At 50.5% G+C, this 27,575-nt stretch overlaps 2 protein-coding genes across 3 annotated transcripts; both read left to right on the forward strand.

Moving 5' to 3' along the window:
• The first annotated feature begins 27 nt into the window (after window positions 1-27).
• On the forward strand, window positions 28-12,602 carry LOC128421737 (acrosin-like). Its single transcript, XM_053404900.1, has 5 exons — window positions 28-122; window positions 1,911-2,114; window positions 5,652-5,923; window positions 10,016-10,164; window positions 11,507-12,602. Exons 1-5 carry the CDS (start codon window positions 49-51, stop codon window positions 12,176-12,178), a joined length of 1,371 nt encoding a protein of 456 aa, XP_053260875.1. The 5' UTR covers window positions 28-48; the 3' UTR covers window positions 12,179-12,602.
• A 5,975-nt stretch (window positions 12,603-18,577) lies between these two features.
• LOC128421701 (proteoglycan 4-like) lies at window positions 18,578-27,501 on the forward strand. Of its 2 annotated transcripts, XM_053404827.1 has the most exons (6): window positions 18,578-18,781; window positions 21,038-21,241; window positions 22,061-22,326; window positions 22,805-22,950; window positions 24,067-24,745; window positions 24,860-27,501. In XM_053404827.1, the coding sequence occupies exons 1-6, from the start codon at window positions 18,708-18,710 to the stop codon at window positions 27,409-27,411; spliced, it is 3,921 nt and encodes a 1,306-aa protein (XP_053260802.1). In that variant the 5' UTR covers window positions 18,578-18,707; the 3' UTR covers window positions 27,412-27,501. The 2 variants fall into 2 exon arrangements, with proteins under 2 accessions (XP_053260802.1, XP_053260801.1); XM_053404826.1 differs by having other exon boundaries at window positions 18,580-18,781; window positions 24,067-27,501.
• The last annotated feature ends 74 nt before the right edge of the window (window positions 27,502-27,575 follow it).

Below are 27,575 nucleotides of genomic sequence, written 5' to 3' on the forward strand. Positions count from 1 at the left end.
AGCAATGGGAAGAGCTGGTGGAACCCGTCAGGCGCTGTGCCATGTAGGATGTTGTGGCTGCTTCTCCCCATTTTGGCTCTTTCCGCACTGTGGTCCACGCATGCAGAGGATGAGACATGCACGTAAGTGACACCAGAATCAGGGAGAGGGTGAGGAGGACTTGTCCGTCCATCACAGCTAGCCCCAGGGGTGTTCTGGGGCCTCCATGGCAGTCTGCTAGTGAACAAATAACGCCTTTTCCGGGCGCACAACAGAGAGTTAGTGTGGTGTAGATGTTAGAGGGCTGCACTATGATCTGGGGGATCGATGTCCCTATACCCCAGGGGTCAGCAAACTTTTTCAGCAGGGGGCCGGTCCACTGTCCCTCAGACCTTGTGGGGGGCCGGACTACATTTTTGGGGGAAAAGAAAGAATGAATTCCTAAGCCCCACAAATAACCCAGAGATGCATTTTAAATAAAAGCGCACATTCTACTCATGTAAAAACACGCTGATTTCCGGACCGTCTGCAGGCCAGATTGAGAAGGCGATTGGGCCGGATCCTGCCCCTGGGGCTTAGTTTGCCTACCCATGATTTACCCCCTACTTGGCCATGGAGCTCACTGGGTCATCTTGGGCCACACACTGTCTCTCAGCCTAACCTACCTCACAGGGTTGTTGTGAGGGAAAGAGCTATATATACACCATCTTGAGCCCCTTGGAGGACAGGTGGGAAATAAATGCAAAACCCCTTTTAATCTGTCCTGCTGACCTGACTATTCTCCTGCTGATGATGGATGCTTCCGATCTGAGCTGGCTGCTCTCTTGATCTGCTCTTGTTTTTAAAACTATTTCTGTGTTTTGACACTGCATGCATTTGGCTTCATTATTGGATTATTATTATTATTTAAAAAAACCAATGTTGTTAGTTACTGCTGTGGCTGCCCGAGGGGCAGAGAGACAGGGTGGAAATTTGCTTAAGCATAAATTAGAACGTAGTTATCCTCAGAATATACAGTTATTTTAATTGCATTTTCATGCATGAGCATTCAAAATGCATTTACAGTTTTGATATCCCGAAGATGCCTTCTATTTATAACCTCAGTGAGAAAACCTTAAATAATTCAGAATCGCATTTCTGTTCCATATAATTAGTAAAAGGACGCCAGAGACTCTCAGATTGCTCTTGACGGTACCATTTTGCCTACACGGAATGGCAAGATACCAACTTTTTCTGCAAGACTTAGGGCAGATTAAAGAAAGGACTTCTTCACGCAGTGCATAGTTACACTATGGAACTCCCTGCCACAGGAGAGGCAGCAATGGCTTTAAAAGAGGATTAGACAATTTGTGGAGGGGAAGAAGGCTATTGATGGCTACTAGCCAGGATGGCAATGTTTCTGAGTCTTCTTCTTCTTTGGCAATCCCTCGTGGCCAAGTAAGATTGTCTTCCATAAACACGGTTTTAGCAATGAGTCCATAAGTGACGCGGGTGGCGCTGTGGTCTAAACTTCTCCAAGTCTAACAGGGTCCCTGTCGTGTGGGGCTGCAGTTCTGATGTAGCCAGTGTGGTGTAGTGGTTAGGAGCGGTAGTCTCGTAATCTGGTGAACCGGGTTCACTTCCCCGCTCCTCCACATGCAGCTGCTGGGTGACCTTAGGCTAGTCACACTTCTCTGAAGTCTCTCAGCCTCACTCACCTCACAGAGTGTTTGTTGTGGGGGAGGAAGGGAAAGGGGAATGCTAGCCGCTTTGAGACTCCTTCGGGTCGTGATAAAGCGGGATATCAAATCCAAACTCTTCTTCTCTTCTTCATCCACTGGAATGGAGCTCATGAGCCACGATGCCTGCGCAGCCTTACCTGCCTCCTCCCACCTGCACCTACAAACCGTGCCTTCCTTGTCTGTCTCCCTGATCTGCTCTCTTCTTCACAGGAGGGTGTGCGGAAGCCGCCCGCTGGCTATGAGCCACGGCAACTCACTGAGGATCGTGGGCGGCTCCAACGTTTTGCCGGGGACATGGCCATGGGTTGTCAGCTTCCAGTTTCCGACGAGCCAGGGGCCCAAGCACTTCTGCGCAGGCTCCCTCATCAACGCCCAGTGGGTCCTTTCCTCCGCTCACTGCTTTATGATCCAAAAGTAAGCAAAGCCAGGTAGACAAACCGCCCCATTTCGACTTTACTCAGCTTCTCCCCATGCCCACATCAGTCGGAATGAAAATTCACAAGCGTTTTCTGTATGAAGGTTCATCTAATGTTCCGATCTATAGGAATATACCGTATTTTTCACTCCATAAGATGCACCTTTTTCCTCCTAAAAAGTAAGGGGAAATGTCTGTGCGTCTTATGGAGCGAATGCGTGGTTCCTGGAGCCGAATGGCCCAGGGGCAAAAAGCAGATTGTGCTTTTTTTTTTAAGAAAGGGGGAAGGGGGTGTTGAAAGGAAGCCGCTGAGCAGCTGATCGGCAAGTGATCGGAGGGAGATAAGGGATGCTAGCGATAAAGGAGGCTGCCTGGGAGAGGGGAGGTAAAAGCCCATGGATCCTCAGGATTTTTGCACTGGGTCACCCCAAATTCACCATCAGATCACATAGCATGTCCATGGCTACAGCCTGCACCATAAAAATAACACACCCACTGTTTCGTGAGGCCACAATGGCACAAAAACGTGGTAACAAAGCACTGATCCACATGGATCCTCAGGATTTTTGCATTGGGTCACCCCAAATTCACCATCACATCACATATCATGTCTGTGGCCACAGAATGAACCACAAAAATCATACATCCACTGTTTTGTTCAGAATTACCCCCCCCCTCGTGTTTTCCTCCTCTAAAAACTAGGTGCGTCTTATGGTCAGGTGTGTCTTGTGGAGCGAAAAATATGGTACATATCTTGGCAAGGAATTTCCCCATTATTTTCACAAAGACGAACGTTTGAGTGTGCCTTTCACTAATACAGGGAGAGTCTTTTAAGAGAGGCCCCGTGGAACATGTGTACTCTGTATCCATGGGGCCTCTTTTAAAGGACTCTTGGGGGGGTACACTTTTTTTGTTTGTGCAACTCCTACCAGCCCAAGCCAGCAGCGTCGTTTGTTGGGGAAGACAGGGCATCCTGTTGGCTAGATCAATGAGCAGCTGTTATTCCTTTCCTGTTCCAGACCCCAAGTGGTCCCTTTTGGCCCTCCCCCCACTTTCACTTCATGTCCCTTGGACTCTTACTCCATCATGCTTGGTGCTGCTGACCCCAGGGCCACTTTCTTTCCACTGTGCCACACACACACACACACCAGAGATTTCCCCAAAACATTCAGCCCCTTGGGTGAGTTCTGGAATGCTTTTCAAGGTTCTGTCCTGAGCCTGGTGTTGTGTGACAAGTTCCTGCCCCCACCAGTGGAACACAATTATTAAGGTTAATGGGATAAATAAGGCCAGAACTTTATTGGTTACTGGTGATGAGCAGTATTGGCTTAGGCATTGGTCCTAAAAGACTATATCCAGCTTCAGCCCATCTGCTTGAAGTCCAGGAAGGGTTAACCACCAGTAGGGGGAGTCCTGCTGATGCACAGCAGCTAGAAACTCCCCCCGGGGTCACTGCTTGGGGGCATGCCTTAGGCCCTCACCTCCCCAGGTTTCGGACAGGGTCATGCCCCCCGGAATCCTTTATTGGACTACCCTTCAATATGTGGGGAAGGTGATGGTGCTACCTCCCCTCTTCCAACTACAGAACAATTTACTACAATTTACTACGAGGTAGGGATGATGGCAGAAAGTGAGGAGGAATTAAAGAACCTTTTAATGAGGGTGAAAGAGGAGAGCGCAAAATATGGTCTGAAGCTCAACATCAAAAAAACGAAGATCATGGCCACTGGTCCCATCACCTCCTGGCAAATAGAAGGGGAAGAAACGGAGGCAGTGAGAGATTTTACTTTCTTGGGCTCCATGATCACTGCAGATGGTGACAGCAGCCACGAAATTAAAAGACGCCTGCTTCTTGGGAGAAGGGCAATGACAGGCCTAGACAGCATCTTGAGAAGTAGAGACGTCACCTTGCCAACAAAGGTCCGTATAGTTAAAGCCATGGTTTTCCCAGTAGTGATGTATGGAAGTGAGAGCTGGACCATAAAGAAGGCTGATCGCCGAAGAATTGATGCTTTTGAATTTTGGTGCTGGAGGAGACTCTCGAGAGTCCCATGGACTGCAAGAAGATCAAACGCATCCATTCTTAAGGAAATCAGCCCTGAGTGCTCACTGGAAGGACAGATCATGAAGCTGAGGCTCCAGTACTTTGGCCACCTCATGAGAAGAGAAGACTCCGTGGAGAAGACACTGATGCTGGGAAAGATGGAGGGCACAAGGAGAAGGGGGCGACAGAGGATGAGATGGTTGGATAGTGTTCTCGAAGCCACAAACATGAGTCTGACCAAACTGCGGGAGGTAGTGGAGGACAGAGGTGCCTGGCGTGCTCTGGTCCATGGGGTCATGAAGAGTCGGACACGACTAAACGACTAAACAACAACAAAGTGAAAAACCAAGTGGCTGGTGCCAATTTGCCAAGTGGAAAAATTCCTACCGGGTGCCTCAACGGTGACCAATCAAGGTCCATAGTAAGGTCAAGGAACGAAAACCTAATAGGGCGGGAGGGTGGGAAACAGGAACAGCTGGTAGGCGGCAAAGAGGGAGATCCCTGGCTGCGTCCTGGTTTAAATAGGGCAGGCCACGCCCCCTGAGCCAGCCGATTGGCTGGGCAGGTGATGACGCGGCTGGGATTCCCTCCCAATTGCGCAGCAACTGCTTCCAGCCGCTGCGCGCGTGTCAGGGCCATGTCGCCCGCAACCCCACCTCCTTCGTAGGGCGGAAGTGGCTTTGCCTAGCACCAATCATTCATAAATGACTTGGATGAAGGAATTGAAGGAATGCTAATCAGATTTGCACATGGCACCAAACTGGGAGGGGCAGCTAATACCACAGAATCAGGATTCAGGATAACTTTAACAACTGTGCCTTGGCAGACGCACAAATATAGAATGGGGAACACTGGGCTTGCCAACAGTATAGGTGGAAAGCTTCTAGGTGTCTTAGTAGACCACAATAGTGTGATGTAGACTTCCACAGAAGTCTAGTGTTCAGTCCCCACCTGGAATCCTGTGTCCAGTTCTGTGCACCCAATTTAAGAAGGATGTTGACAGGCTGGCAGGTGTGCAGAGGAGGGCAACCAAGATGATCAAGGGTCTGGAAACTAAGCCTGATGAGGAACGGTTGAAGGCTCTGGGTATGTTTAGCCTGGAGAAGAGGAGACTGAGAGGTGATAGGATAGTTGTATTCCAATATCTGAAGGGCTGCCACATGAAAAACGGAGCAAGCTTGTTTTCTGCTGCTCTGGAGGACTTGAGTCAATGTTTTCAAATTGGAAGAAAGGAGAGTCCAACTAAACGTCAGGAAAAAACTTCCTGATGGTAAGAGCTGTTTGACAGCGGAACAGACTTTCTCAGAAAGTGATGGACTCCCCTTCATTGGAGGTTTCTAGTAGATGTTGAATGGCCATCTGTCAGGGATACTTTAGCTGTGACTCCTGCATTGCAGAAGGGCTGTCCTAGATGACCCCCGATGTCCCTTCCAATTCTACAGTTCTGTCGTTCTCTGAAATTTCATTCTAAGTCTCCCCTTCCCCCCACCAGGTTTGTAAAAGTTGAGTATTTGAAGGTGCACATTGGCGTCACACAGCGTTCCAACCCCGGCCCCGATGCCCAGGTCCGCTCCATCAAGAGAATCGTGGACCACGAACACTTCCGCCACGAGGGGTATCTCAACGACATCACCCTGATTGAGATGGACAAGCCGGTGGTCTGCAACGACTACATCCAGCCTGCCTGTTTGCCGGACGAAAACCTGGAGGTGGATTCCCTGACCCATTGCTACACCTGTGGTTGGGGCATCACACAGATAAAGTGTGAGGACCACCCCCTTCCCCTCCCCACAAAGAGACGTGGTTTGCAGGGGCCTCTCGTGGTCCATCCTCCATCACCCTGACAGCCTCAGGTCTTGAGGTAGGGCTGGGAGTCAGCCAGCCTCTTGCGATCAGGATGCGTCCCTGCTGGGAGTTTCAGAAGCGAAGGCGAGGAAAGGAAGAGGGATTGAATTGTTGCTTTGGAGACTCTTAAGGACCTTAAGCTGAGCACAGGAATTGGGGGAGGGGGAATGGCATAACAGAGGGCAGCACTTTTGCAGAAATTGGAGGGACAAGTATAGGTGTGGGAGAACCTGCAGTCCCCCAAATGTTGCTGGACTTCAATCTCCATCAGCCTTGGACATTGGTTGGGGCTGATGGAGCCCAAAAACATCTGGAGGTCCATGCACCCCCCACCCTTGTACTAATCTCTTAGTTAATAATAATAATAATAATAATAATAATAATAATAATAAGGTAAAGGGACCCCTGACCATTAGGTCCAGTCGTGGCCGACTCTGGGGTTGCAGCGCTCATCTCGCTTTACTGGTCGAGGGAGCCGGCGTACAGCTTCTGGGTCATGTGGCTTCTGACGAACCAGAGCAGCCCACAGAAAGGCCTTCCCGCCGGAGCGGTACCTATTTATCTACTTGCACTTTGACGTGCTTTCGAATTGCTAGGTTGGCAGGAGCAGGGACCGAGCAATGGGATTCGAACTGCCGACCTTCTGATCAGCAAGTCCTAGGCTCTGTGGTTTAAGCCACAACGCCACCCGCGTCCCTAATAGTAATAATAATAATAATAATAGCAATAATAATAATAGTAATATATTTATACCCCGCTCATCTAGCTGGGTTTCAACAAAAGGTAAATACATTAAAACATCAGTCATTAAAAACTTCCCTAAACAGGGCTGCCTTCATTTTTTTAAAAAAATATATATTTATTAAAGTTTTCATATTTAATACAAAAGAAAAAGAATCAAAAAGGAAAAAGCAAAAAAGTTTAAAAACACATAAAGTTCACAATACTTATTTTTCAATAACATATTTCCCTGACCTCCTCATACCTCCCTTTCTTGGATTCCAATTCAAATTGTTAATTCAGCAAATCCTTATCCGTAATTTTTAACCTATTTCTATACTTGTTAACATATTATTATTTTACTTTTTCTCCTTCATCCATTTCCTCAATTTATTTTTGCTAACCTTATTTTCATTTAATTTAGTTCATTTTAAAGAACCAATTTTACTTATCCAAACTTAAACATCAATACTTATACATCAATACTCATTCTTAAGACATTTTTTCTAAAGTCGACCCAAATTCCCTTCCATGAATTTCCCAATTTTCATACACATAACCCAAACAAAATAAAAACAGAACAAATTATAATTATGTACCCTTTGGATTCCCAAACTCCACTCTCCCCTTTCCCGGTTTCAGTCCCCGACCAATGTCCATCAGTCTTAATCTACTATTAGCCTGGAGATCTCACATCTGAGGCTCTTAATTCTCTCTCAATTCCTCTCTGCCGGTTTTTTTGATAGTCCTTGATATTGAACACCAAATCTCAGAGAAGCTCTGGCCCTACAGGATCCATGTTTCTTCCAGCCAGACCTCCATACTTAAAAGTGGCGCCCAAATCTTGTTTCTTACTCCTTTCAAGTCCAAATGTCCCCAAAGCTCCAACTTCCACCTTAAGCAAATTTGTAATCCTTAGGTCTTCAGATCTCCACATAAGAGGATCTCTCCATTTTTCAATCTCCAATTCAGGCCAGATTTTCCACATCAAGTTTTTATTTTCCTTTATTGCCATCATGTCAGGCCTCAAGCTCTCCTTCGTCATCTGTAAAATTACAGCTCCTCCTTCCTTTTCTTCAGGGACAACATATGCCTCCTTCTCCAAATTCTCAAAGCTCTCAAGTTTCTCTTTTTGTCCAGCTGAATAGACTTCCTGATTCAAATCCTTATCAGATTCAATGATGTTGTTTACAGTTGAGTCCAGAGTTGTAACATTTGTAGCCAAAACATCAATTTGGCCTTGTAACTTTCCCAAGAGAACAAAGACTCTGTCCAATTCAGCCTGAATTTTCCCTCCTCCAGCCATTCTTGTAATGTCCCAAAACCCCCTCTAGAGGGATTTTGGTTCCTTGATATTCATTCCAGTTCAAATCCAAAAGTCAAGTTAGTTTGTATCAGCTCTTCCTTATTTTCAACAAATTGTAACGAAATTGTAGCAAATATAACCAGCAGAAGCAGCAGAAACAAAGTTCTCTTTTTCTGTCTTGACAGCTAATTTGACAGCTGTCAAACTCTTCAGTACCTCATCAACAGGCTCTCTCGCGGAACACTCCCGGGTCCGGGAGGGTGGCACTTCAGCTCCCAAAATTAGCTCTTTATCCTCCAGTAAGATTTCTTATACTGCCAAACCGTGAAATTAAAGTCTTTTACCAAAAAAGGAAAAGAAAGGTTCTCTCGACCTTAGTTAGCAGGTCCTTGCTTTAAGTTATTTACAAGGAGGGGAGGCAGACTTCCTGTTTACACCTTCCCCGATCGTGCCTAATTCATAAAAATTTTCTTTACAATTCCAATTTCCGTGCTACTCACGGGTTGTTACTTTAAGGTCCAAATGCTCACAAGAAGAAGTCAGTGCTCTCCGACCATGGCAATGTGGCTTCACTCCGCAGGAGAAGCAGTCGACTCTCAGCACTGCGCCGCTCACCCCGTCCCCCGCTCCGAAGCCTTTAAAAAGGCTCCTTCGCAGGTCGGGGGGTGCAAATGGTGCCCGCCGAGTCACCACGCTCACAGGCTTCACCGCCTGTGATTTTTGAGGGTCCCCGCGTCGCCGGAGCGGCAAGACCCGATCCTGCGGAGCCGATTCCCTCCGGAGCTCAGAGGGAATCCGCCATTAGTCGATGGCGCTAACCCGGAAGTCCCAACAGGGCTGCCTTCAGATGTCTTCTAAACATCAGGTAGTTGTTAATTTCTTTGACATCTGATGAGAGGGCATTCCAGAAGGGCAGGCGCCACTATTGAGAAAGCCCTCTGCCTGGTTTCCTGTAACTTCCCTTCGCACAGTGAGGAAACTGCCAGAAGACCCTCGGAGCTGGACCTCAGTGTCCGGGCTGAGCGATGGGGGTGGAAGCACCCCTTCAAGTATACTGGGCCGAGGTCGCTTAGGGCTTGAAAGGTCAGCACCAATACATTGAATTGGGCTCAGAGATGTACTGGGAGCCAGCGTAGGTCTTTCAAGACTGGTGTTATGTGGTCTCTGCGGCTGCTCCCAGTCACCAGTCTAGCTGTTGCATTCTGGATTAGTTGTAGTTTCTGGGTCATCTTCAAAGGTAGCCCCACGTAGAACGCATTGCAGGAGTCCAAGATAACTAGAGCATGCACCACTCTGGCGAGACAGTCTGCAGGCAGATAGGGTCTCAGCCTGCATACCAGATAAAGCTGATAGACAGCTGCCCTGGACAAATGCACGAAGCTGCCATGTCTGTTGGCCCAACCACCCCAGCATCCTCTATCCTGATATGCAGCAGCTGTGCAGCATCTCTTCCACAGGTGCCTTCCATCACTTGCCACAGCCTTCTTCCCAAAAAGCTAAGAGTTCTGCCATGGCATCTTCAAAAGGAAGGACCAGAACTCAACAGCTGAGTGCATTCCTTCCCATGCAGAAGAGATCAGATGCCTGGATTTCTGGTCAAATGCTCAAGCAACTAAACTATAAGCCTTTCTCAAGCTTTCTCCCTGGCTCAAGATATTGTGGTCCTGAGCCGTTTAAGGCTTTTAAGGTGAAAACCAGCACTTTGAGTTGGGCCTGGAAGCTAATTGGCAGCCAGTGAAGTTGGGTCAGTGCTTATGTTGATATCACGAAGTATCTCTTGAGTAGGTGCAATAGAGTGCCTTTCTCTCATTGAGGAGAGAAACCCTCAGCCTACCTCCTTACACCCAAGATTTTGGGACCGAGGCTCTCTCCAGGTCAGGCGCTGTCAGTTCTTGATGAGCTTTGCCCAGAAGACCTCTTGCGTTAGAAATTAAGGTCCATCAGGCAGGTACCAGCTGGGCCTTCTCCCTGCTTTCTGCCCACAGGGCGTGCCCCGTACGCTGACATCATGCAGGAGGCCAGGGTGACCATAATGCCCTCCGACATCTGCAACAGCAGCAAGTGGTATGACGGACAGATCATACAGGAGAACATCTGCGTCATATCTGAGGAAGCAAAGGTGGACCGATGTAAGGTAGGTGCGAGGTAAAGCCCAGCGTCCTCATTCCCCATCATGGTGGTTCTGGTCTTCCGAGCTCCACCCTGGTCTTCTAAACTGAGGTGTCCTGTTACAAGCCAAGACCTGCTGGGGAGGTCTGGTGGAGGCCAGCGGGAGTGTGAGGAAGAAGTTTGCTGTGGAGCAGAGAGTATTTAGACTACACACTGAGCAAGCAGGATCAGGAGCTAATGGAGGTCTCAAGTTTGGTGCTCTTGATGGTGCAGGCATCTAAGGAGGAACTTGCAAGCTCAGAGCAGGCTCCCTGTTGCAGAAGCTAAGCCCAGGCATGTAGGAAACTGGGAGGAGCCACAACAGGGGGAGGAGCCTAAGGTGTGCCCCCCCACGCTCCCATTAAAGGGCCTTTGCTCAAGTAAAATGTGCAGGGGTCTTTTGGTGCCTAGGTAACAGATTCGTTCAGAGTAGGGAGTTGGTTTTGGGCTCCAGTATGGATATAGCAGTTTGCTTCTAGCAAACCAGAGCAGTGCACGGAAACACCGTTTACCTTCCCGCTGGAGCGGTACCTATTTATCTACTTGCACTTGGTGCTTTTGAACTGCTAGGTTGGCAGGAGCAGGGACCAAGCAATGAGAGCTCACCCTGTCGAGGGGATTCAAACCGCCGACCTTCTGATCAGCAAGTCCTACGCTCCGTGGTTTAACCCACAGTGCCACCCGCGTCCCAGAGATCAGTGTACAGTGGTGCCTCGCAAGATGAAAATAATCCGTTCCGCGAGTCTCTTCGTCTAGCGGTTTTTTTGTCTTGCGAAGCAACCCTATTAGCGGCTTAGCGGATTAGTGCTAATAGCGGTTTAGTGGCTTAGCGGCTATTAAAGGCTTAGCGGCTTAGCGGCTAAAAGGCTATTAGCGGCTTAGCAGCTATTAAAGGCTTAGCGGCTTAGAAAAAGGGGGGGGAAGCGAAAAAAATCGCAAGACTCGCAAGACGTTTCCGTCTTGCGAAGCAAGCCCATAGGGGAGATCGTCTTGCGAAGTGCATCGAAAAACGGAAAACCCTTTCGTCTAGCGGGTTTTTCGTCTTGCGAGGCATTCGTCTTGCGGGGCACCACTGTAAATGAAAACATGAGTCATGGTTTTGCTATATATGATTTTTCTTTATGAGTTGTCTGTTGTATATTATGTGAATAATAATAATAAAAGAACCTGCAACCAGTTGACCCCAGCAAGCAAGGCTTTGGTGGGGGTATCAAGGGAGGTGGGAATGGACACACAGTGTGGCACTTCCCCTCTTTGCCCCTGGTGGCAAAATGAGATGGGCCGCCTCTGCCCTCGCTCCTCACGCCGCTTCCCTCTTCCCGCTCCAGGGCGATGGGGGCAGCCCCCTCATGTGCAGGCCAGCGAGATCCGAGCGCTTCTGGGTCGTGGGTCTCAACAGCTGGGGCAGAGGCTGCACAGTCGGGAAGGTCCCGGGCGTCTTCACAGCCACCCAGCACTTCTACTACTGGATCCAGAGAATACTGAAGAACCCTCCTGCCTCCGCTCTCGTCCCGCCATTCAAGCCAACACCGCCCCCAACCAAGCCCCCCACCACCGCCTCCACCCTGTTTTCACCCCCAGCCTGGGCAACGGCACCCAATTTAAAGAGACCCACTCATATGTTGGTGAATGGCAAGTATTACGGGTACGGGGGCAAGGCCCGGCCAACTTACTCGTTTGAACGCCCCGGTTATGTTGCAACCACGACCTCCCGGCCTCGTAGCACATGGGGCTGGTACACAGGCCCAAAGAGGACTTTCCCTCCCTATAAGTTCACTTTCCCCCCCTATAAGCCGACAACTCCCTGGTATCTCACCAGCACAAAGTTCCTGGGCTGGAATGTGCGGCCTAGCATTATTTACAGGCTGCCCAAGCGGAAGCCGGCCACCACAGTGAAACCAACGGCCCAGTGGCAGTACCAGCCCTGGACCACAATGGCGCGACCACAGACCCAGTGGCAGTACACGCGCCGGACCAGGCCCAGTAACTGGGGCAAATAGGCCTTCAACCACAAACACAGACCAGAGGTCTTGGCCACAGGTTCAAAGCACAGCTATGGGCCTGACCCTGATCCCATCCGTTACCGTGCTGCCGTCACTCACAGAGATTGCAGCCGGGCTTCGGCACGAATCGATCCTCAGTTCGCCCTTTTGCAACTGTCTTGGGAAGCAAAAGATGGCAGGAGGTTTCTGGATGATGGTGACTCTATCTGAGCTCATGAAGACCGGCTGTCAGAGCCAGCCTGAAAATGAATTCCCACCCGAGGAACCAGACAAGATCCTCAAAGTATCTGGAAGCTCCTTGACTCACGGCACATTCTTGGTGAGAAGACCCTCTTCCTTCTGTGGGTGGGTCCAGCCCCTTCTCGCCTGTGGGAACTTCTTGTACAAGCACATTAGAAATAAAAGTGGTGCCAGCCTTCTACTGAGCTCGTCCTGGTCATTCCTCTCCGGGCAGTGCATAGTGGGAAGGCAGGGGTAGGTAGAAAAGGGACTTACGCCATGTCAGGTCTTCTTCCATCCATCAAACCCAGGAGTGAGGGACCCTTTGCAGCTCAAGGGCCACACTTCCCTCTGAGCCCCCTCCCCAGGGGCCATATGCCAGCAGTGGGCGGGGCTAAGGCAGCAAAATAAGTCCTGCCCTCTGCTGTTCCAGAGAGTCAGACTCAAACCAATGGATTCAAATGACAAGAAATGAGATTACGACTAAACACTGGGAAGAGTTTTCTGGCAGAAAGAGCTGTTTGGCAGTGGAATGGACTCCCTTAGAAGGGGGCGGGCTCTAACCCTTCATTGGCGCTTTCTAGGCATTGTTTACCCCCTATTATTTTAGCCGTCTCTATTTTATCTGTAAGCTGCATTGAGTTCCTGTCTTGGAAAAAGGAGGGACATAAATAAATATAATCATAATATCTACTCACTTTTAACGGGCCACTGGAAGGTCACTTTGGATGGAGGAACACACAGACGGTCTCTTTCCCCTGACACAACTCCATTTTTAACAATAACAATAATAGCTTTATTATTTATACCTCACCCATCTGGCTGGGTTGCCCCAGCCAATCCGTTTTTTTGATGGGATAAACTTTGACTCTTCGTTCCATCTCCTTATTGTTTACAAATATGCAGTATATTTATATTCACCCATTTACTGCTCCTTGTTTCTGCTCTGCTAATCGTTTTTTTGGTACCATCATCATCGTTTATTGATTGATTGCATTTACTGTAATTTTCTGTGTATAAGATTAGGTTTTTTTCTTTAGAAATTATGTTAAAAAGTGGGGGTCGTATTGTACATGGACAGTGCATAGGGTGGACGTTTGATTGGTTGCTGCCACGGCTGTCAGCAGCTATTGGGCTTGTTATTGGTTGCTGCACCAAGGGCTGTTGTTGATCGGCTGACTCTGTGGCAATTGGACGGTCGATTGGCAGCTTCTGCCAGCGAGGGGACAGACGAGAGGATGATTTTGTGTGGGTGAGCAATTTTTGGCAATTCTCCCCCCAAAAAGCTCAACAACCCTGTGCAACACCCCCCAAAAAGCTCAACAGCTCTGAGCCATCTCGCACCATTTTCTTAAATTTGAGTCCCCCAAAATAGGGGACGTCTTATACATGGGGGCAATGTGTACACGGAAAAGTACGGTATTTCCTGCCCTTCCTCAGCAAGGAGCACAGGGCAGCATTCGCCTTTGGGCTAGGCTCTGGGTTATTTTACCTAATTCAGAGTAAGCAGCAGATGGCATTGTGGTGTGGCAGAGCCAACTCACTCCTGGTTGCCTGAGTTGCTGCTAAAAATACCGGGACAGAGGAGGGGTGCAAGGAGAGAGCAAGTTCAGCGTGGTGCAAACACCCTCGCAGAGCTGTCCCTTGGCTCCTGCCCCCTGCATTGCACCATGCTGGCCTTGCCCCCAGCTCACCCCTTCCCCGTTCCATTCTGACATGCTGCAGCAATGCAGGTGACCAAAGGGCACGTCATTTCTGCCCCTCCATCCCACCATTCATCACAACCGGCGCCTGTCTTAACACTTTCCCGCTTGCATGGCGAGTTCCTGACCCCCCCCCAGGTGGGAATAATGACACATGACACAATTATTAAGGTTAATGGGCTAAAAAAGGCCACAACTTTATTGGTTACAGGTGAAGAATGGTATTGGCTTAGGCATTGGTCCTAACCGGCTATATCCAACTCCAGCCCTTCTGCCTGAAGTCCGGGAAGGGTTAACCACCAGTAGGGGGAGTCCTGCTGATGCACATCAACTAGGAACTCCCCCGGGGTCACCACTAGGGGGTGTGCCTTAGGCCCTCACCTCCCTAGGCTTCGGACAGGGCCACGCCCCCCGGAATCCATCAACGAACTACCCTTCAATATGCCGGGCAGGTGATGGTGCTGCCTCCCCTCTTCCATCTACAGAACAATACCAATGCCTAACTGCCAATACCCAGAAAGTTGCGATGATTTGCTACGAAGTAGGCGAAAACCAAGTGGCTGGTGCCAATTTGCCAAGTGGAAAAATTCCTACCAGGCCCCTCAATGGCGACCAACCAAGGTCCATAGCAAGGTCGAGGAATGGAAATCTAATAGGGTGGGAGGGTGGGGAAAAACAGGAACAGCTGGTGGGCGGCAAAGAGGGAGATCTCTGGCCGCGTCCTGCCTTAAATAGGGCAGGCCACAAACCCCGAGCCAGCCGATTAGCTGGCCAGGGGGTGATGTGGCCGGGAATTCCCCAATAGTGTGGGGCTGGCTCCGCCCGCCGCGCACTTGGAGGGGCCGTGAAGCCCGCTACCCCACCTCCTCCTTAGGCGGAAGTGGTTTTGCTGTTCTCTTTTCCCTGGAATTCCTCCTTCTGACCCAACTCAGGATGGGGGCAGAAATTTAATACAGTTTGCGTTTAAAAGTGAACCTGGCCTATTTGCATTTTCTCCCCGAAACAAAGCACAAACAGATACCTAGCTGCACTTCAAAATTCGCACTTCTCTGAATTTTGCAGTGCAGGTTTCCTGTGAATGTATGCGCATGAAAAATGCACATCCTGGAGCCAAGAATGCATAGAAAATGTGTGCCTTGGTGAAAGTAACATGCAAATGCTGAATTACATGATTTGCAAAGATGTGTACATTAGGCAAAATTTCACACAAACTTTGGAGAAATTCACAATGATGAATTTTCACAAGGACTTTAAAAAAATAAAAGACTCTCAAACTGATGTACAAAATGTGAAGAATGGAAGGCTGGGGAAATGAGGAAGAAGGAGAAACAAAAATGGATAGATCTGCCTGCACCTTCTCCCAACATGCCTCTCACACCTTGTCACAACCAGATGGGCAGGGTATAAATCATCATCTTCATCAATAATCACCACCAATACCACCATCATCACCACCATCATCATGTGGTGGGTGTGGGGGACTCCCTGGTCCTTAATGGGGCTACTCTGCCCCTGAAGGAATAGGTGCGCAGCCTGGGAGTCATTATGGACTCATAGCTGTCCATGGAGGTGCAGGTCAGTTCTGCATCCAGGGCAGCTGTCTACCAGCTCCATCTGATACGCAGGATGAGACCCTACCTGCCCATGGACTGTCTCACCAGAGTGGTGCATGCTCTAGTTATCTCCCACTTGGAATCCTGCAATGCGCTTTACGTGAGGCTACCTTTGAAGGTGACCCGGAAACTGCCATTAATCCAGAATGCGGCAGCTAGACTGGTGACTGGGAGCAGCCGCCGAGACCACATAACACCGGTCTTGAAAGACCTACACTGGCTCTCAGTACTTTTCCGAGCACAATTCAAAGTGTTTGTGCTGACCTTTAAAGCCCTAACCAGCCTCAGCCCAGTATACCTGAAGGAGCATCTCCACCCCCATTGTCCAGCCCAGACACTGAGGTCCAGATCCAAGGGCCTTCTGGCAGTTCCCTCCCTGCGAGAAGTGAGGTTACAGGGAAGCAGGCAGAGGGCCTTCTCAGTGGTGGCACCCGCCCTGTGGAACGCCCTCCCATCAGATGTCAAGGAAATAAGCAGCTATCTTATTTTTAAAAGACATCTGAAGGCAGCCCTGTTTAGGGAAGTTTTTAATATTTTATGCTGTATTGTTTTTACACTCAATTGGGAGCCACCCAGAGTGGCTGGGGAAACTCAGCCAGATGGGCGGGTTATAAATAATAAATTATTATTATTTATTATTATCATCGGTTTCCTTGGCCTCAGGACACCCCTTCCCCTTCCTTTATTTCTAGGGCTAATGGTTGTTAGAATTTGGCGCAGTAGACCTGCAACTTATGTGTGATTTACTGTACGATTTCACAGGCAGGAGACAAATAAATAAATGGGGAGCTGGTGGGTGGGAGGAAGACAGTCAGAAGGGGCTGTCTGGGATCTCATGAGATCTTGCAAAGTCCCGACAAGATCTCATGCAGCCTTCCCAGAGCCCCAGAAGGCAAGGATAGTTAAACGGGATGTGTACATGTGTGGTTCCAGGGGTCTTCCTGCTTTTGCACGATTTTACAAACTCCTGGAATAATAATCCCACATGTGGGATGTGGGCCTGCTGTAAATATATCACAGCGTTGCGCAGAACGAAGAAGCCCAGTGAGGCTGAAAGGACAAAGGAAACTGGAGGTTTATTTGACGTGCCAAACAAAGGCATTCTGAGCACAGGTTTCTCCCACGGCCAAGATGGAGGCACTAACGCACACTGACTAACTCATGCTGAACTGGAGAAGGAAGAGGAAGGGAGGACATAAAGTCAGAAAGGAGGTCAGCTGCTTTGCCAACAAACAGCTGCTGAAAGAGAAGGAACCGGCGAGGGAAGAGCAGGTTGCCTTTCTGTCTATCCTCCCACCCAATGATCCAGGTAACTTATTGCAACCAGGTAACTTATTTCTCCCAACAAAGGCCACTTCCCATTGGCGCTGCCTGAGGCTGATGGGAGTTGTAGTCCAAAACATCTGGATTAGGGAAGGCTGGTCTATATTCTATACCCTAGCCTGGCTCACTGTGCAGGAATCAGAATCTGGTGGAGAATGGATTCTGCCACTTTGCATCACAGCTGGGGGGGGGAGAACCCTTATTTTAAAATGCTCCTCCACATGAAAAATTCAGTGCAAAACAGGCAGGGAATGAGCTGAGCTAGAAGACCACTCTTCTGATGTGAATTTATTATTATTTACATGCAGAGGATTATTTATATATGGGTGAGCATTTGCAACCGGAACTCTCTACTTCCGAAGTTCTGAAAAGGAAGAGTTCCCCCTTCCAACTCGGAATTCTAACCACTTCATTCTGCTGGGTGTGTCAAACCGGTGCCTTTGGTTCTCCTGAGTGCCAGGCAATGTGTCTGACCTTATCTCTTAGGGTACCCTAGCAAGGGAAAATGCAGTGGGTTATAGGGTTATGGGGATTCTCGTACAGACTAGGAGTACCAGAACAGCGTGCTGTGTAGAGTTCTGAAGAGGATATTGTAGGGTTGCTAAAGGTTCGGAAAAGGGCCATCAAAACAATTGAGGGGGTGGAATGACTGCCCTATAAGGAGATTTTGCAGCGGCTGGGGCATTGCAAGAGGCAACGTGTTAAAGGTTTGTACAGAGAAAGCAGATGGAGAAAAAGTTATTCTGTCTCATAGCGCTAGAGGTTGTGGGCATCTAATGATGCTGAAAGTGGGAAGATTCAGGGTGGATAAAAGAAAGTCCTTCTGCACACAGGTAAAAAGGTAAAGGTAAAAGGTAAAGGACCCCTGGACGGTTACATCCAGTCAAAGGTGACTATGGGGTTGTGGCGCTCATCTCACTTTCAGGCTGAGGGAGCCGGCGTTTGTCCACAGACAGCTTTCTGGGTCATGTGGCCAGCAGGACTAAACTGCTTCTGGCACAACAGAACACCGTGACAGAAACCAGAGCACCAAAAAATGCTGTTTACCTTCCCGCCGCAGCAATACCTATTTATGTACTGGCACTGGTGTGCTTTCGAACTGCTAGGTAGGCAGGAGGGGGGCAGAGCAACAGGAGCTCACCCCGTTGCGGGGATTCGAACCGCCAGCCACCACAACCGGAGGCACCAATGAATACCAACTGCTGGAAACTGCAGGAACAGAGAGTGCTCTTGCGTTCCAATCCTGCTGGCCAGTTTCCCATCATGGCATCTGGTTGGCCACTGCAAGAACAGAGTGCTGGACTAGACGGGGCTCCTTCGGCCTTATCCAGGAGGTTCTCCCGGTGTTTTTATGCAAAGGAGGTCAGGCGCAGAACACACTTCCTGCTGTGCCTGCAGCCAGGGTTGCTTGGAGACACATCTCCAAAGGCTGGGAGCCCAGACCACTGGTGATGCTTTGAGGACCATTCCACCCTTGGGCTCGGGGGACCTGGCCCAGACGCTTCTATTAATGTTGCCAATGCATTCTGGATCAAAAAAGAACATCCGTTCCGTGTGATGTCATACTGTCTCCCTGCTGATTGGATGCGGCTCGGCAAAGTGCATTTGTGAGGTCAAGAGCGGTGGGAGAATGCGGTGATAGGAGTAGCATCTGGAGCCAAGAGGAGGATGAGATGGCTGCTCCTGCTACTCCAGATCCTTGCCACTGTCTGGCCCAGCCGTGCCATAGTTGATACTTGCGAGTAAGTGACGGGAACAGACAAGAGTCCAGCAGGAAGCTTAATGTTTCTTCACTTAGTGCCTAGTTAAACAATGGAACTTTCTCCCACAGGAGCCAGAGAAGGCCACCAACTTGGGTGGCTTTCAACTTCATGGAAGAGAGGTCTATTCATGGCTATTAGGAAGGCTCTGCTCTGTCTCCAATGCTGGAAGAAGCAATGCTTCTGAATACTAGTTTCTGGGAACTGCAGGCATGGAGAGGGCTCTCGTGCCTGGGTCCTGCTTTCCGGTGTCCCTTTGGGGTATCCTGTCCACTGTGAGGACAGGATGATGGACTAGATGGCCTGATCCAGCAGGCTCTCTTTGTTTCATTATGGAAAGGAGGACCCTTTTCTTCAGATCTCCACACTGAGTATCCCATGGGACAAATGTTACACAGTTGATCTCAACTCAGTAGACGTGGCCATGGCTGCAGAATTATTGTTGTGTGAATATGTGTGTTCAGGGCAACAGAAGGATGTCCTGCGAAGGGGAAAGACACTCGTGTAGATCATAGTAATAATAATAATAATAATAATAATAATAATAATAATAATAATAATTTATTTATATCCCACCCTCCCCAGCCGAAGCCAGGCTCAGAGCAGCTAACAACAGTAAAGTAATACAGTATTCTAAAATCAATTCATTCTAAAATCAGTTCAAATCAAATCAATGGCAACCGTTGGGCTAGAGCTCTGTGAGGATCACCAAAGGAGGGGGTCAGGCTGCGACTTGGCCAAAGGCCTGGTGGAACAGCTCTGTCTTGCAGGCAGAAAGATGTCAAGTCCCGCAGGGACTCTTGGGACAAAGCGTTCCACCAGATCGGGGCCACGGCCGAAAAAGCCCTGGCTCTGGTTGAGGCCAGCCTAACCTCTCTGTGGCCTGGGACCTCCAACATGTTTTTGTTTGAAGACCGTAAGGTCCTCCATGGGACATACCAGGAGAGGCGGTCCCGTAGGTACGAGGGTCCTAGGCCGTATAGGGCTTTAAAGGTTAAAACCAGCACCTTAAACCTGACCCTGTGCTCCACCAGGAGCCAGTGCAGCTGGTATAGCAGTGGGTGAATGTGATCCCACGGCGAGGACCCCGTAAGGAGTCTCACTGCGGCATTCTGCACCCGCTGGAGTTTCTGGGTCAGTCTCAAGGGCAGCCCCACGTAGAGTACACCCCCACCTTGAGAATGGATGTAGATGGGCGAGCAGCAACAAAGTTAAAGACCTGCATGGACCCAAAGGTTCATGGATAAAGGAAGAACAGTGTCTAAGGATGGTAGGGAGCAATTTAGGTGGGAACATGGGCCATGCCATTTTCTGCAGTGAAAACATTAGCTGGCATCAGGCAAGATGTTTATTGCATTTACGCATCTTTGATCCAATGAGCTCTAGGGTAGTGCACATGGTTCCCCATCCCGGTCCTCATTTAATCCCCACAACAGCCTTGTAGGTTAGGCTAAGTGAGCGTCTGACCCCCAAGGTCACCACCACCAGTGAGCTTCATGGCTGAGAGGGCTAAGACCCTCCCTGCCCGCAGACTGTCTTGCCAGAGTGGTGCATGCTCTAGTTATCTCTCACTTGGACTACTGCAATGTGCTCTATGTGGGGCTACCTTTGAAGGTGACCCGGAAACTGCAATTAATCCAGAAAGCGGCAGCTAGACTGGTGACTGGGAGCGGCCACCAGGACCACATAACACCGGTCCTGAGAGATCTGCATTGGCTCCCAGGACGTTTCCAAGCACAATTCAAAGTGTTTCTGCTGACCTTGAAAGCCCTAAATGCCCTCGGCCCAGTATACCTGAAGGAGCGTCTCCACCCCCATTGTTCTGCCCAGACACTGAGGTCCAGCTCCGAGGGTTCCCTCATTGCAAGAAGTGAGGTTACAGGGAACCAGACAGAGGGCCTTCTCGGTGGTGGCGCCCGCCCTGTGGAACACCCCCCCATCAGATGTCAAGGAAATAAGCAGCTATCCTATCTTTAAAAGACATCTGAAGGCAGCCCTGTTTAGGGAAGTTTTTAATATTTAGTGCTGTATTGTTTTTGACACTCGATTGGGAACTGCCCAGAGCGGCTGGGGAAACTCAGCCAGATGGTTGGGGTATAAATAATAAATTATTATTATTATTATTTGAACCCTGCTCTTGCCCCAGTCTGACGCTCTAACCTTTGCACCACACTGCATCTCGATGTGCAGAACGGACCACTGGGAGTGAGGTAGCACTGACCACCACTTCTCTTTCAGAGTCTGTGGAAGGCGCCCCTTGGTGCCAGGCCATGGTGGCGGCACAGGGCGGACTACGGGTGGGGCCGACGCCCTGCCGGGGGCCTGGCCCTGGATCGTCAGCTTGCAGCTGCCAACGTTGACGGGGCACAAGCACACCTGCGGAGGCGCCCTCATCACTGCCCGGTGGGTCCTCACAGCCGCCCACTGCTTTGGAAGCAAAAAGTAAGCAGATGCCAAAGTGGTTGGGGATGGATGAGGCGAAGGAAGATGCCCCCCTGACTGGCCATATGCCCTGACCACTGGGAGCCGGGCCATGTAGGGGGCAATGGGGAAAACGGGTGCGGGTCCCCAAGTATAAGGAACAAAAAACACAAAGCCGCAGGTGATACAATAGAAATACAGTGATACCTCGGTTCTTGAACATAATCCATTCTGGAAAACCATTCAGCTTCCGAAATGTTCGAAAACCGAGGCTTCCCATTGGTTGCAAGAGCTCCTTGCACTCAGCAGAAGTGACATCGCATATTCGGCTTCCGTAAAATGTTCGAAAACGGAAGCATTTACTTCTGGGTTTTCGGCTTCCGAAACATTTGATAACGGAAGCTTTCGGGAACTGAGGTACCGCTGTATATATAATCGTACGTGTAATTGTGACTTCTGAAACGAAGTTTGGACTAGGATGACCTTACACTACAATTCTACGATTCTATGATTAATCAGTATACCTGCATACAATTTAGTATTACAAATATCCAAGCTGTGTCCACTGCATATAAAACAAATAAGTTCTCCATGCCTAAAAGTCTGGTTACAAAGGAATGCCTTTCTGCCTGGTGCCTGAATATATGTATTGATGGTGCCAGGCGAGCCTCCCTGGGGAGTGCATTGCACAAAAGGGGAGCCACCACTGAAAAGGCCCTATTCTCCTGTTGCCGCCCTCTGGACCTCCTGGGTCCAGGTCAGTTCATATGGGGAGAGGCAGTTCTTGGGGTGCTGGAGTACTGAGCTGTGCTCGGCTTCACAGCTTCTTCTGCTCTCCAGGAGCCTTCCGCACTGGCGCGCAGTGATCGGCGCTTCAAAGCTCTCTGTCCTCGGCTCGGAGGTCCACGTGCGCTACATCAAGCAAGTGGTGGTGCACGAAGCCTACCAGCCGACCACGCAGGTCAATGACGTGGCGCTGATGGAGCTGGACCAGCCCATCATCTGCAGCGACTATATCCAGCCGGCCTGCATGCCCGACAGCACTGTCAGCATGGCCGCTCTGTCTTTCTGCTACATCAGTGGCTGGGGACTCAGCAAAGCGAAAGGTGAGAGCCTGGCCGAGGCGGCCTCCTTGCCACACCCTGGCACCCGAGTATACAAAGGAGGTGGGGAAAGGCAGCTGTGAGGGTCCTCTGGGGACCTTGGCTGGCCCCCTTTTACAGCAGGGAGAAGGAACTATTTGAGGTTGGGAGCCGCATGCCTTCTGGGCAACTTTCCACGTTTTATTGTAATTTATATTCTGTGTTAGCTGCCCTGAGTCCAGCCCTGGCTGGGGAGGGTGGGGTATAAATAAAAATTTACAATTGTGATGATGATGATTATATCCGATTGCCTCTGTTCAACACCCCCAAAGTGGCAGTCCCGGCGATGTTGCTCCCTAAGGATCCTGGGGTGTGGTGGGGCACTTCCTTTCCTCCGTGGGACTTCGGTTGTAGCTGAAGTTCCAGCATCAAGCTGTCTAGGAACAGGTCTGGGGGGGGGCACGCACCACAGACTAAAGAGTTGCTCTTCCCCTGCCAACAGGGGTGGAGGCATCAGACATGATGCAGGAGGCAAAGGTCAATCGCTTTTCCACCCAGACGTGCAACAGCAGCAGCTGGTACAACGGGACCGTAAGAGAGAACAGTCTCTGTGCAGGGTACGAACAAGGAGGCACCGACAGCTGCCAGGTAAGGTGCCAAGATCCTCGGCAGCTTCAGATATGTGGAGCTGGGTGTCAGATTCGAGGATGCAGGAAACAGCCTTGTTCTGAGGATATAGGGGCCCAGCTCCTTTGGCTCACATCATCATTTGGGGTCATCAGCCCAGAGGCGTAGTGTTGGGAGGCCGGGGGTGTGGCCCCATGTGCACATTTCTGAGGGGCCATCCCCACGACAGGGTGGCCACAGCTGTGGGGAGGCAAGCCAAGCTGCACCCAGGCTGGGTCCTCGGGCGCTGGGATGGTGTCTCCTTCTCCCCTTGGTTGGCGCATGCCCTGCCCATGGGCCAACCGAGAGGGACGGAGGGAGGGAGGGAGAAGGCACTGCCACCCCCCCAGGAGAGGTGAGAGGCTCCACCTGGATGGGAAGGGAGAGGCAAGCAGGAGAAGGGCAGACGTGTTCTCTGGGGCTCCAGTATGGTGTGGCAGCAGGCAGGTTGGTCCAGTGGGCAGGTGGATGGAGGCAGAGGGCGAGGAGTCTGTTGAAAGCGGGCTTCGTTCACCCTCAGCATGGGCCCCGCACGCCCCCAGCGCATGCCCCCCAGCTGACCAGGCAGGCAGCCCACACCTAGCCACTGTATCACACACACCCCATCTTGTGTGAAAGTGGCAAAGCACAAGTGGTAAGATCAGAGCCAGTGGTGGTGTAATGGTCAGAGTGTCAGACTAGGACACAGGAGACCAGGGTTTGAATCCTCAGTCAGCCATGGAAAATATATCTGTGTCCTATGTTTCTATTTAGTGACCACTCCCCTGTTGCGATATCTAAAGGGTTTGGGGTGCCCCCAATACACTTCAGTTTGCCCTTTAGAAAGACCACACTCACTTTGGCCGCAGGCAGGCTGAGATGCGGCCTCCAGAGAGCTGAGCATGGGCCAATGTGGCTCTCGCTTGCCACCCACCGCCAACACCCTTGACTCAGCCATGGGAGACAGTCAGCATCTCTTCGCCCCGTGCAGCCCTTCAGCTGCCGAGCGCTTCTGGAAACCCCGCAATGCCCCAGTGGCCACCCCTTTCTTCCCTCCTTTTGAGACAAATGCAATCGGTTGCTCACTCCCGACTTCTTCTGCGTGTCTTGTTGCTGCAGGGAGACAGTGGGAGCCCCCTCATGTGCAAGGAAGAGGCCTCTGAGCCGTTTTGGGTGATCGGAGTCACCAGCTGGGGCCAAGGCTGTGGCAAAGCACACCGGCCGGGAGTCTACGCCGCCACACAGCCCTTGTATGCCTGGGTGAAAGGGTGGGCAGGACCCATGCCCCAGCCCCCACCCACCCCACAGCCTGCCCCTTCGGCACCCCGGAAGCTGAAGACACCTCACGTCACTATCTATTTCCATCCTCCGACAAACCCTTTCCATTGGTCTGAGACCAGCAGCAAGCCCACAGCCTCATCACAGCCGAAGCCACAAGAGGAGGCCACATCCACAAGCGCATCTCAACCCACACCCACGCCCGAAACCAAGCCTGAAACCACATCCCAACCCACGCCCGAAACCAAGCCTGAAACCACATCCCAACCCACGCCCGAAACCAAGCCTGAAACCACATCCCAACCCACTCCCGAAACCAAGCCTGAAACCACAACTCACCCCAAACCCACGCCCGAAACCAAGCCTGAAACCACAACTCACCAGAAACCCACACCAGAAACCAAGCCTGAAACCACATCTCAAACCAAACCCACATCAGAAACCAAGCCTGAAACCACAACTCAACCCAAACCCATGCCTGAAACCAGAACTCACCCCAAACCCACGCCCGAAACCAAGCCTGAAACCACATCTCAACCCAAACCCACATCAGAAACCAAGCCTGAAACCACATCTCAACCCACACCAGAAACCAAGCCTGAAACCACATCTCAACCCACACCAGAAACCAAGCCTGAAACCACATCTCAACCCACACCAGAAACCAAGCCTGAAACCACATCTCAACCCAAACCCAAACCCAGAACTCCAACCAAGCCCACAATCACAATTCATTTCAGGCCTGCAACTCAAACCAAGCCTGAAACCCAATCTCATCCCAAACCCACGTCAACACCTCCAACCAAGCCCACAATCACAATTCTGTTGAGGCCTGCAACCCCAACTCAAACCAAGCCTGAAACCCAATCTCAACCCAAACCTACGTCGACACCTCAAACCAAGCCCACAATCACAATTCATTTGAGGCCTGCAACCCCACCCAAACTAAGACCCCCACTTCCACCGCAGGCAAAGCCAGAACACATACCTCAACCTGAGCCAGAAACCCCTCCTCTGCCAATGCCCAAAGTCCCACCTCAGGCTAAGATACCAACCACACCTGAACCAAATATCACAGCCTCACCTCAAAGGAAGCCAGAAACCACAACTCAACCAAAGATCACACCTCCAACAGACCCAGAAATCATACCTCAGCCAAAGCCCACATCCCCTCCTCAAACAGATCCAGATGGCATACCTGCATCTCAGCCACCTCCCAACCCCCCAACTCCACCTCAACCTGAGAACAGCACTACGCCGGAAGTGAAGCCCCCGTCCCGACCTCAAACTGTGTCCAACACCTCACTTGAACCCAATAATGAAACACAACCTGAGATGGAGCTAGATGTATCACCTGAGCATGAGCATGAACATGAGCACAAGCCTGGAGGACCAAATGTGTATGAGTATGAACATCAATATGAGCATGAACATGAACATGAACATGAGCATGAACATGAACATGAGCATGAACATGAGCATGAACATGGGATAGGAGAGCCTTATGCATATGAGTACGAGCATGAGTATGAGACTGGAGGGCCACCTGAGCATGAAACCCCACTGGAACCCACGACGGAAGCGCCATCGGAACCTGTGACAGAAGCCCCATCAACACCCACAACAGAAGTGCCATCGAAACCCACAACAGAAGTGCCATCAAAACCTACAACCGAAGCTCCATCAACGCCCACAGAAGCCCCATCAAAACCCACAACCGAAGCTCCATCAACACCCACAGAAGCCCCATCAAAACCCACAACCGAAGCTCCATCAACACCCACAGAAGCCCCATCAAAACCCACAACCGAAGCTCCATCAACACCCACAGAAGCCCCATCAAAACCCACAACCGAAGCTCCATCAACACCCACAGAAGCCCCATCAAAACCCACAACCGAAGCTCCATCAACACCCACAGAAGCCCCATCAAAACCCACAACCGAAGCTCCATCAACACCCACAGAAGCCCCATCAAAACCCACAACCGAAGCTCCATCAACACCCACAGAAGCCCCATCAAAACCCACAACCAAAGCTCCATCAACACCCACAGAAGCCCCATCAAAACCCACAACCGAAGCTCCATCAACACCCACAGAAGTCCCATCAAAACCCACAACCAAAGCTCCATCAACACCCACAGAAGCCCCATCAAAACCCACAACCGAAGCTCCATCAACACCCACAGAAGCCCCATCAAAACCCACAACCGTAGCTCCATCAACACCCACAGAAGCCCCATCAAAACCCACAACCGAAGCTCCATCAACACCCACAGAAGCCCCATCAAAACCCACAACCGAAGCTCCATCAACACCCACAGAAGCCCCATCAAAACCCACAACTGAAGCTCCATCAACACCCACAGAAGCCCCATCAAAACCCATGACAGAAGCCCCATCAACATCCACAGAAGCCCCATCAAAACCCATGACAGAAGCCCCATCAACACCCACAGAAGTCCCAACAAAACCCACAACCGAAGCCCCATCAACACCCACAGAAGTCCCATCAAAACCCATGATGGAAGCCCCATCAACACCCACAGAAGTCCCAACAAAACCCACGACCGAAGCCCCATCAACACCCACAGAAGTCCCAACAAAACCCACGACCGAAGCCCCATCAAAACCCACAGAAGTCCCATCAAAACCCACAACCGAAGCTCCATCAACACCCACAGAAGCTCCATCAAAACCCATGACAGAAGCTCCATCAACAACCACATCCGAAGCTCCATCAACAACCACAGAAGTCCCATCAAAACCCACAACCGAAGCTCCATCAACACCCACAGAAGCTCCATCAAAACCCATGACAGAAGCTCCATCAACAACCACAACCGAAGCTCCATCAACACCCACAGAAGCCCCATCAAAACCCACGACAGAAGCCCTACCAAAATCCACCACGAAAGCCCCAGCACCTCAGCCCAAGCCAGAAGCCCCAGCTGCCCCCAAGCCCCAGAAAAATACCAATACCACAGTGGCCTCTTTCTTCAGACTGCTTCAGAAATTCTTGCATGCTGCCAGGGAGGAGAAGTTGACCGAGCTGGAACTCAAGAAGAAAGGTGCAGATTCTCTCCCAGATGCAGGAGCGGAGAAAAGGAATCCTTGCGCGCAGGCGAAGAACTCCAAAGCGCCCCTGGCACGTGAGTGCCTCACCAAAGTCAGTAGGTCTTAGCAGAGTGACTGCCAAATAGTACCCCTAAGAGGAACTCTTGTGTCAGATTTTGTATTGAATCCAGAAGGAAATAAACTTTTATGTTTGTTACCTGCGTGTGATGCTCGTCTTGCCACACACAACCACCCTCCTGAGGCCAGTTCTGCTCAGCACCACACTCTGTG

Source organism: Podarcis raffonei, chromosome 10, assembly GCF_027172205.1.
Source record: "Podarcis raffonei isolate rPodRaf1 chromosome 10, rPodRaf1.pri, whole genome shotgun sequence".
Classification (NCBI taxonomy): Eukaryota; Metazoa; Chordata; class Lepidosauria; order Squamata; family Lacertidae; genus Podarcis; species Podarcis raffonei.

What these genes read in the sequence shown, in the direction of transcription:
- LOC128421737 (XM_053404900.1), top strand. Translation starts at nt 49, where the DNA reads ATGTTGTGGCTGCTTCTCCCCATTTTGGCTCTTTCCGCACTGTGGTCC. An exon ending in GCAGAGGATGAGACATGCAC is followed by an intron (nt 123 to 1,910) that starts GTAAGTGACACC and finishes TCTTCTTCACAG; the next exon opens with GAGGGTGTGCGGAAGCCGCC. An exon ending in CAAAGGTGGACCGATGTAAG is followed by an intron (nt 10,165 to 11,506) that starts GTAGGTGCGAGG and finishes TTCCCGCTCCAG; the next exon opens with GGCGATGGGGGCAGCCCCCT.
- LOC128421701 (XM_053404826.1), top strand. Translation starts at nt 18,708, where the DNA reads ATGAGATGGCTGCTCCTGCTACTCCAGATCCTTGCCACTGTCTGGCCC. An exon ending in GCCATAGTTGATACTTGCGA is followed by an intron (nt 18,782 to 21,037) that starts GTAAGTGACGGG and finishes CTTCTCTTTCAG; the next exon opens with AGTCTGTGGAAGGCGCCCCT. An exon ending in CACTGCTTTGGAAGCAAAAA is followed by an intron (nt 21,242 to 22,060) that starts GTAAGCAGATGC and finishes TCTGCTCTCCAG; the next exon opens with GAGCCTTCCGCACTGGCGCG.